The sequence below is a fragment of the Babylonia areolata genome, chromosome 23 (assembly GCF_041734735.1).
Source record: "Babylonia areolata isolate BAREFJ2019XMU chromosome 23, ASM4173473v1, whole genome shotgun sequence".
In the NCBI taxonomy this organism is placed as follows: domain Eukaryota; kingdom Metazoa; phylum Mollusca; class Gastropoda; order Neogastropoda; family Buccinidae; genus Babylonia; species Babylonia areolata.
In genome coordinates, this window is record NC_134898.1 from 30224647 (window position 1) to 30234852 (window position 10206).

The 10206-nt window shown below is 43.9% G+C and overlaps 1 protein-coding gene across 1 annotated transcript in view; it reads left to right on the forward strand.

The window, feature by feature from the left end:
* Positions 1-2626: 2626 nt before the first annotated feature.
* Positions 2627-10206, forward strand: part of LOC143298037 (uncharacterized) — a 9150-nt gene continuing 1570 nt past the window's right edge. Inside the window, exons 1-2 of the mRNA XM_076610700.1 lie at positions 2627-2833; positions 8803-9835. Coding sequence (XP_076466815.1) covers positions 9692-9835 — 144 coding nt within the window. The 5' untranslated portion in view covers positions 2627-2833; positions 8803-9691. The remainder of the gene's footprint in view (positions 2834-8802; positions 9836-10206) is intronic.

A 10206-nucleotide genomic window follows, 5' to 3' on the forward strand; every position in this document is an offset into this window, starting at 1 on the left:
CGACAGCCCCATATGAACAAGGGGCGATAACAGATTTTGCAAATGTCATTGTAACTGCACAACTGCTTTTGCATCCTAGTAACTTAAAGAAACCAAGACAATACCGCCTCTCTAATCTTAAAAGCTCTATATAGACACCATGCTAGGTTACGCATAATTCCATCATCAGGAGATGCCATCAATAAACAGTCTAAACAAACATACTCAAAATACTTTTTGGTAATAAGTTTCAAACGCAGATCATTCAGAGCAGGACACTGCAACACAAAATGAACTTCGTTTTCATTTGATTCCTTGCACAAGGGATACAGAGTTTCTAAACTGCATGCATTTTTATAGCGGTACCTGTGCACATTTATTCCAGAAATACCAAATCTAAATATTGTTAAAATAAATCGGTCCATATTAGGTAGAAGATAGCTCTTTACTAAATGGGTAGAAGTATAAGCTCTGTACAAATCAAATATGTTATTCGAATGACCATGCTCCTCCCAGTTTTGCCATCTACAATTCATTAAACGCTGACGAAATGTTTTCAGCAACATATTCTCTTCCCCAACCTCTTGAAACGCCCACACATACCCAAATCAAAATTCACAAAGACATATCCGTATAATTTTATTTGATACCCAGTTTCTTTCCCCCTGAGATCTAAGTCGAATAACATATAAGATTTACATGGTATTCTATCATCGTTCATTTTTAACAATTTCAACCAATAACAGCAGAATTTCTATATGTGGGATATCTGTTTGTCTCCCCATACACCGTGCAAATCATTTGGTGTTTTCATGTAGAGAGAGAGAGAGAGAGAGAGAGAGAGAGAATACCTTTAGCCCAAAACACCAGCCCACGCAACTGACGTCAGTTAAAACAATCCGTCCTCCCAACCCAACACACACACACGCACGTAATTGCGCATCACCGCTCCCCAGTACAAACAAGTCCAGCTGAGCTCCCACTGAAGTATTTACATCATGATTTACTGCTGCACGACGATTGGAAGGACCGCCACTTGAGGTTCTTCATAGCACACCCTGACAGGGGGGAGGGGGGGGGAAGGGGCCTTTGACGAAGTCAGACAACTCAAGAAAAGCTTTTGAATTATAGCACGACCGGATTGAACATTAATCTATCGTACATAATTTATTACGATGCGCCTCTACGTGTGATTGTTTTTGATAGCTTGGGGGAGTGGAGCTTTTGGGCCCAGTCAGATCACAAAATGTTGGAGCAAAGACACGGTGTCGCCTATACCTATTTCGCCTGTTCCCGATTCAACTACCACCAAAGCGATGATCTCGATTCGCCTATATCCAGTTCGCCTACATACTCAGTTTCTCTCTCAGTATGTCTCTCTCTGTCTCTGCTTCTGTGTTTCTCTCTGTCTCTCCGTGTCTGCCTCTGTCTCTGTCTGTCTGTCTGTCTTTCTCTTCAGGGGGTGGGTGATAGTATAGGTGGTTGCGTCCCTTTCCCCCTTCCACTTTTTGCTTTCATCTTCGTTTCGTTCATCTCTCTCTCTCCACCCCTCACCCATCTCCTGCCAAACCTTTCATTTACAACCTCTTTCCAACCACGGCTGCTAACAACCCCGATATCGGTGTCTTTGGAACACGCCCGAAATTTTTCGTTTCGGAGTATCCCATAATTTGACATCCTAAAATAAGAAATTTATGTTCCGAAACAAACACGAACCAGCCCACCTGCGGTCTCAATCATCGAAGAATTTAATGTCATTTTTTTTCTTCCCTGTTTTGTACTTTGTGTCTCCTCTATGCCTGGGGAGTCTGCATAGGAGGAGTGAGAAAATGAGCAAAGACACCAGAAAACAGAGCACTATACATGCATGCCATTTATGTTTTATCGTCATCTTTGGTTTGCTTTCACCGTGTTTTCGCCCGCTTTGTGTTCTTTCTGTTCCTGATATATGTATTTTTGTAATCTTGTCAACTGTATATGTGTTATTAAAACAATGTTAAAAAGATATGTTTACCAAGACAGTACCCCTAATTGCACACACACACACACACACACACACACACATACACACACACACACACACACATATATATATATATACACTATCTTATGTGTGTGCTGTGTTATTGTGCACAACACTATCTTATATATATATATATATGTACACTATCTTATGTGTGTGATAAGTTATTGTGCACAACTATATATGTATTGGTGCATGTGAGGCGCTTAGAGCCCATTGGGGGTTTCTGACATAAATGTTATGATTATCATCATTATCATTCATAGGCGGATGAGGACTGACAGTCTATGAGGTCATTGAGGGTGGCCGTAGGATCAAAAACTAGGCTAAACAGGAATAGGCAAATCGGAAACAACACCGTGTGCACTGGAGTATTCGATATACGTAGAACACAACCCAACAGGATCGAGATCGAAGCAGGGGGGAGTAAACACTTGAACACGTCACTGGAAAGCTGATAAGGGGAGAGAACAAGCAGGCCGGAGAAAAAGAAGTCATGGCAGGTCCTCTGTCCACCACCACCCCTCACCCCCGCACCCCCCCCCCCCCTCAATCCCCCCCCCCCACCACACACGGAGGCATATATATATATATCTACAGCTTCACACGTTGGTGTCAGGTCAGTGCAGTCGTGGATTTGTAAGCGTACACGAGGCGTCTTGTCAGTGGGCAACTTCGATCTCACTTTTCATAATAATATGGGAAGTCATGCAACTTGTGTGAGCTAATTCTCTCCCTTTCCTTCAGCACTGCGTGACGGCAGACAGAACAGCGCTCTCAGTTTGGACAAGCGTTTGTTGTAGTGGAAGGCTGGACATGATTATTTCAAAGGTGGGTGTACCGGATTCATGTTATATGTTGGAAAGGAAGTTGGTGATTTTTTTTTTTCACTTCCACAAAAAAGAACATATATCTTATATATCTTATTCTATTCGATATCGTGTTTATCCATTGTTGTTTGTTTTATTTCATTCAAGAAATGTAAATTTTTTAAGTGAGAATGTGCCATGAATTGAAACCACTTTAGTAGCGGTGAGTCTAGCGATCTATTGGCAATCTGCTCTTAGTCAAGTTGTTCGTGGCTGTGGTCTTTCTCTGTGAAGAGATATGGTGGTCGAGGCGTTGGTCCTGCGATTGGAACCGCGAGAAATGCTTCTTTGAAGATAAGTGATGTCGCTGATATATATATATATATATATATATATATATATATATATATATATATATTTCTGAAGTAAAATAAAGCAATCTCAAAATGAAGGAGTACAAATAAAAAGAGGGTTGACCAAGGAAGGTGGCAGAATGGTTTAAACTCTCATCTTCCAATGCAATGTCCGTGAGGGTGTGGGTTCGAATCCACGCTCTCGCCCTTTCTTCCAAGTTTGACAGGAAAACCAAACTGAGTGTCTTGTCATTCCGGATGAGACAATAAACCAAGGTCCCGTGTGCCGAACCACGCACGTGGCGCACTGAAAAAGAACCCATGGCAACAAGAGTGTTGTCCTCTGGCAAAATTGTGTGAAACAGATCCACTCTGACAAACCGAATAAAAACCCCAAGCTATATCACATACTAGTACATCCCTTACCCGCCAAGCTCATACACACATGCACACGTAGATTTGAACTGCGCAATGGAAAATATCAACTGATTTCCCCCCCCCGAAAACGGAGTGTGGCTGCTTACATGGCGGGGTAAAAACGGTCATACACGTAAAAGCCCACTCGTGTGCATACGAGTGAACGTGGGAGTTGCAGCCCGCGAACGCAGAAGAAGAAGAAGAAGAAGAAGAAGAAGAAAACTGATTTTCAAGCGAACATATATTTTTAACCAGATAAACAGGTGATAAAACTATAAATCAGAGACAGCAGTCGTTCGCTGACACTACTTATTTTGAGAGAGAGAGAGAGAGAGAGAGAGAGAGAGAGAGAAAGAGAGAGAGAGAGAATCGGAAGTCGGAATGGTTTACAGTCTGAGGCCTTTTCAACACGTGTCAATAAGAGTGGCAGTAGGGGTGATATTAACATTCGTTTTGAAAAACAACAATGAAATATGATAGAGAGGGAGAGAAAGAAAGAGAGAGAGAGAGGGTGGGGGAGAAGGGTGTATTAAAGAGAGAGAGAGAGAGAAAGGGGGGGAGGGAGAAGGGTGTATTAAAGAGAGAGAGAGAGAAAGGGGGGGGGAGGGAGAAGGGTGTATTAAAGAGAGAGAGAGAAAGGGGGGGGGGAGAGAATGGTGTATTAAAGAGAGAGAGAGAAGGGGGGGGGGGAGAAGGGTGTATTAAAGAGAGAGAGAGAAAGGGGGGGGAGAAGGGTGTATTAAAGAGAGAGAGAGAGAGAACGGGGGGGGGGGGGGAGAAGGGTGTATTAAAGAGAGAGAGAGAGAAAAGGGGGAAGAAGGGTGTATTAAAGAGAGAGAGAGAAAGGGGGGGAGAAGGGTGTATTAAAGAGAGAGAGAGAAGGGTGGGAGAAGGGTGTATTAAAGAGAGAGCGAGTAAGGGGGGGGGGGAGAAGGGTGTATTAAAGAGAGAGCGAGTAAGGGGGGGGAGAAGGGTGTATTAAAGAGAGAGAGAGAAAGGGGGGGGAGAAGGGTGTATTAAAGAGAGAGAGAGAAAGGGGTGGGAGAAGGGTGTATTAAAGAGAGAGAGAGAAAGGGGGGGGGAGAAGGGTGTATTAAAGAGAGAGAGAGAAAGGGGGGAAGGGTGTATTAAAGAGAGAGAGAGAGAGAAAGGGGTGGGAGAAGGGTGTATTAAAGAGAGAGAGAGAGAAAGGGGTGGGAGAAGGGTGTATTAAAGAGAGAGAGAGAGAGAGAAAGGGGTGGGAGAAGGGTGTATTAAAGAGAGAGAGAGAAAGGGGGAGAAGGGTGTATTAGAGAGAGAGAAAGGGGGGGAAGGGTGTATTAAAGAGAGAGAGAGAAAAGGGGGGAAGAAGGGTGTATTAAAGAGAGAGAAAGAAAGGGGGGAGGGAGAAGGGTGTATTAAAGAGAGAGAAAGGGGGGGGGGAGAAGGGCGTATTAAAGAGAGAGAGAGAAAGGAGTGGGAGAAGGGTGTATTAAAGAGAGAGAAAGGGGGGGGGGAGAAGGGTGTATTAGAGAGAGAGAGGAAAGAGAGAGGAAAGAGAGGAAGATGGGGTTATGAAGGTGTGAAGAGGGGGGGGGGTCGAGTGGGGGGGGGGAGGAGCGGGGAGGACTGGGAGCTCGGAGGTGGTGCAAGTATGCTTTGTTTGCAATTAATAAACGTGGGTTTTTTTTTCTGTGGGCGGAAGGTTCATAAAGGAAAATGAGCAAGTGACGAGCACCTTTTCACATCTGCAAACAGAAATGACAGCACAGTTAACCCTTTCACCGCCAGTCAATTTAGAGCGCAGAATTCCCTTGTGGTATAAACACAGAAAAAACAATGGCTAAGAATAGCTGGGGATTCCCCCTGCGATGTGTAGAAAATATGGCCTATCCTACCACCGAACATTAAGAGCAGTAGGTTCATGGATTACAGACCAATGAATGGCCACCTTTCAGTGACATGGGTCCTCTACCACGCCTGTGCATAAATGCGAGCTTGGCGGTGAAAGGGTTAAAATGCATGGGAATAGACATAATACTTCTCCTATCTTGGTGTGGCAATCGACAGTAAGCTCTCTTGGATTGAAAATCTGTTGTCTGCAGCGTTTTAACTCACTCAGTACGGCCAGTCCTCTCTTCTCCTCTACACAGACCCCTCGGATGTCCAGTGGGTGTCTCTATGACCCAGCCTTTAGCTTCCGTCGTCAGAATTGTGGTATTATTTGTCAATATTCACCTCTTCAGTGTAAGAGCCTTCCGCTTGTAATATTTTGATGGTTGTAATTGGGGTGAAACGCTGTTAACGTCGTCTCTTTAGCCGTTCGTATGGAGAGAGTTAACTTATGGCGCCGTGTGCTGGGAGGGAAACTTGACCAAACATGACATAGACAGGTTGGGAAAAGTCATGAGAAAAGCGGGTGGGGTGGTGGGTGTAAGACAAGACACCTTTAGCGACATGCACACGAGTAAACTGACTGACAAACTAATAACAATTTTGACAGACGAAACACACCCACTACATGATGACATTAGTAGCAGACGGTCAGATGTAAGTGGCAGATTTAGAGAGCTCCACGCGAGTGGAGGGGTGGGGGGTGGGGGTCGGGGGGTCGGGGGAGGGGGGAGTAAGGGGTGGGGGTGGGGGTTGTTTTAGTCTGTCGTCATCTATTGGGAATTCTTATTCGAATACTTTTAATCTATTTTAATGTTGCGCATGATCACTTTATGTTGGTGTTTACAACGAGCCTGTGATTGTACAAGTTAATTCCATGTGGATTGATAAAGTGTATTGATTGATTGATTGGAATGCAGCCTGGTTTTCTTTTCTTTTCATATTAACAAAAACCAACCAACCAACCAAACAAACAAAAACAAAAACAACACACACACACACACAGACACACACACACACGCACACACATACAAACACACACACACTGGGTGGGTGTAGTTGGAGGGGGCATAATGATGATGATAATAATAAGGATAATGATAATAATGAATACTTGGTGAGCGCTTTCCTCCCTATAGAGATCATGAAAAACGAACATATGCATGTGCACTGGCAGTCTCCGTGTACAAAGGAAGGGAGTCAACACAGAAGAGAATTGAGAAGGAAGAAGAAGATAGAGAAGCACAATAAATTATCATGATTGTTATGATGATGGTTATAATCATAATGATGACGACGATGATGATGATAAAATGAAATGTGAGAGGCTAACATCACCATTTGTATTTGTGTTTGTATTTCTTTTTATCACAACATATTTCTCTGTGTGAAATTCGGGCTGCTCTCCCCAGGGAGAGCGCGTCGCTATACTGCAGCGTCACCCATTTTTTTTTTTTTTTCCTGCGTGCAGTTTTATTTGTTTTTTCCTATCGAAGTGGATTTTTCTACAGAATTTTGTCAGGAACAACCCTTTTGTTGCCGTGGGTTCTTTTACGTGCGCTAAGTGCATGCTGCACACGGGACCTCGATTTATCGTCTCATCCGAATCGCACACACACACACACACACACACACACACACACACACACACACACACACACACGCCCTTTCACTCTCTCTCTCTCTCTCACATACACACACACACACACACTCTCTCTCTCTCTCACACACACACACCCACACACTCACACGCGCGCGCGCGAACACACACACACAACCTTCCTACCGCCCTGTCCCTCTAATTCCCTCCCTTCCTTTTCACACATACTTAACTCATTTTACCTCACCCCACCCACCTAAGTTTTCGCAACAAAACTGGACGTGTGGGGGTCCCAAAACGAAATCTGTCAACCGTGTATCATAATTATATCTGTCCGACACAAGAGGACCAGGGGGTCTAAGCAACTTGTGGCAGATTGCTTCACGTGTGCATACTCAGTCCTGATTAGTATCACGATTTTTCAGAGCCACAGGTGAACGAACGAACTCGACAGCACAAAGGGTTGTAAAACAGTCAGGCGGAGACCGTGTGCAAATAATGTTGTTTCAAGAGGGTACAAATGCTCCGATGAGTGAGCGGGCTTGGATTGTAAGTGCCAACATATTGTTTCAAGATGACCGTTTGTGCTATGTACGTGACTGGTCGGGTCTATGACCAATCCGTCTGTATGTAAGTTGGGCTAAATGACCCGATCTCTTTTTTTCGTTTAGTACCTTGTGTTTTTCCCCCCAGTCGGTCTTTGACCAGTAGGCTGAAAATAACTCTTTTCAAATTTACTATCTCACCTTTTCATACTCAGTGTCTTAGTTTTGTTATTGCTGATACACTGCACAAGTAACAATTAACTGTCGTATCATGAATGTGTATTAAAAAAAAAGTCATTATATTTCCTTATCTCACAGTGAATATTGAAAGATGTTAGACAAACGTGAACAAACTTTATCATGTGCGTGAACGCCGTCGAATTCATTCGTTCACGCAAACACAGCACACACACACACACACACACACACACACACACACACACACACACACACACACACACACACACACGTTTGTTTTTCGTTTTTTGCTGGGAATGTGACCTGCTTATATGGTGCTAACACATGAGTCGTTCACATACTGTACTAATGTTTGTCCCAGATGAAATCATCTGCAGTGTTGACAGCTTTCAACAGCCCTTTTGCAGATGTACGATTGAAAAAAAAATCATTGTTGAAAAGCCCAGCTAAATAACAGTAAATAGTACTAACAGTAAACAGTAGCTCATTCTTTGGATGTTAGATTATCACCTCACTGAATAATACTGCTTAGTTTTTATTCGTTAATTTTCAAATTCTAACAAAACTTCAGCCAGTTATTTTCTTTGTTTAATATCAGATTTTGAAAATAGACATTTTCTGAAACTCTCTCTCTCTCTCTCTCTCTCTCTTACACACACACACACACACTCTCTCTCTCTCTCACACACACACACTCACACACACACACACACACACACTCTCTCTCTCTCTCTCACACACACACACTCACACACACACACTCACTCACACACACACACACACACACACACACTCACACACACACTCTCTCTCCCTCTCTCTCTCTCACACACTCTCTCTCTCTCTCTCTCACACACACACACACACACACACACACACACACACACACACAATGCCCACGACAAATTCATTCAAGACACAATCATAATTATAGCTTTACCGTTCGTCATTATCCCCCTTTTTTTTTTTTTTTTTTTTTTTTTTTGCTTTGTGTTTCTGTTCCCAGGGCTGACCATACAGGAACCAGCCTCACTGTGCCATGACTTCATCTGTCGTCTCCTGACCACAAACAAAGACATCTTCCGCCGTCGTTACTTTGTCCTACAGACACACCCACCACCGCTAGTTGACGTTGAAAACCACACACCAGCTTGTTTTGGTTGTCTTGGCTCTGATTCGGCCTGGATAAAACGGTTGAACGATTAAAACTACTGGACATACAAAGGAAGAGAGACAGAAAAAAAAAGCAAAAAAGAACAAAACAACAAAGCAAAAACAAGAAAGAAAGAAACACTAATCCGAGTTGACAAGTCTGTCTCAGATTGACTGCAGCTACTGTATCAAAACGACACACTGATCATCGTTTTCACACACACAAAAAAATAAACAAAACAACAACAACAACAACAAAAACTTCAACAGAAAGCTTACATTAATAATTACAATAGCACCGACCACGCCTTTTAGCTGTCAATCAAACACAGAACTACGACCACGCCTGTTTTATCAGTTGGGAACGTCCTTTATATATAAACCCTGTTATAGGGCTTCCTTTGTATACTGAAGAGGAAGTCTTATCTGGCCCACTGCTTTCACTTGTTAGGGTAATTCACTTGTATATGCCCTCAAGTCTGTCAGTGTGGTCTTCGTCTCGCTGGAACTTTACGTGCACACCTCTCCGTCAGCTGGGACTTCTGCGCACGAGCTATAATTGTATGCAACTGTGGGTCCGAGCTATAGGCATACACTAATTGAGCGCACGAGCTATTAGTTATATACTTATCTGGGACTTCTGCGCACGAGTTATAATTGTATGCAACTGTGGGTCCGAGCTATAGCCATACAATAATTGAGCGCACGAGCTATTAGTTATAATTACAAATATCTGACTGACCATGGGAGACATGGGAGCTCCGGTCAGCCCAGGGGACACCCGGGGTGGGACCCACTTCTTCCATAACGGGGTGTGGCTGACCAAGGGACGGGTGGACCGGGTGGACAAGTACCACAAGTGGGCCGAGGAGCAGGCCAGGTCTGAGGTAAGTTTTTTTTTTTTCTGTGTGTGTGGGGAAGGGGTGGGTGGAGGGGGGAGGGGTGAGGGGGTGCGGAGGGGGGCGAGGGTTTTGTTTGTTAGTTAGTTAGTTTGTTTATCTGTCTATCTGTCTGTCTGTCTGTCCGTTCGTCCATCCATCCATCTATCTATCTATTGTCGATGGTGATTTCGAGTATACTGCTGCTGTCGTTGATAGCGGTGATAGTGATGGTGGTGGTGGTGGTGATGGGGGTGGTGGTAGTGGTAATGGTGGTAGTAGTGGTAATGGTGGTGGTGATGGGGGTGTTAGTGGTGATGTGATGGTGGTGGTGGTAGTGGTGGTAGTGGTAATGGTGGTGGTAGTGGTGATGTGATGGT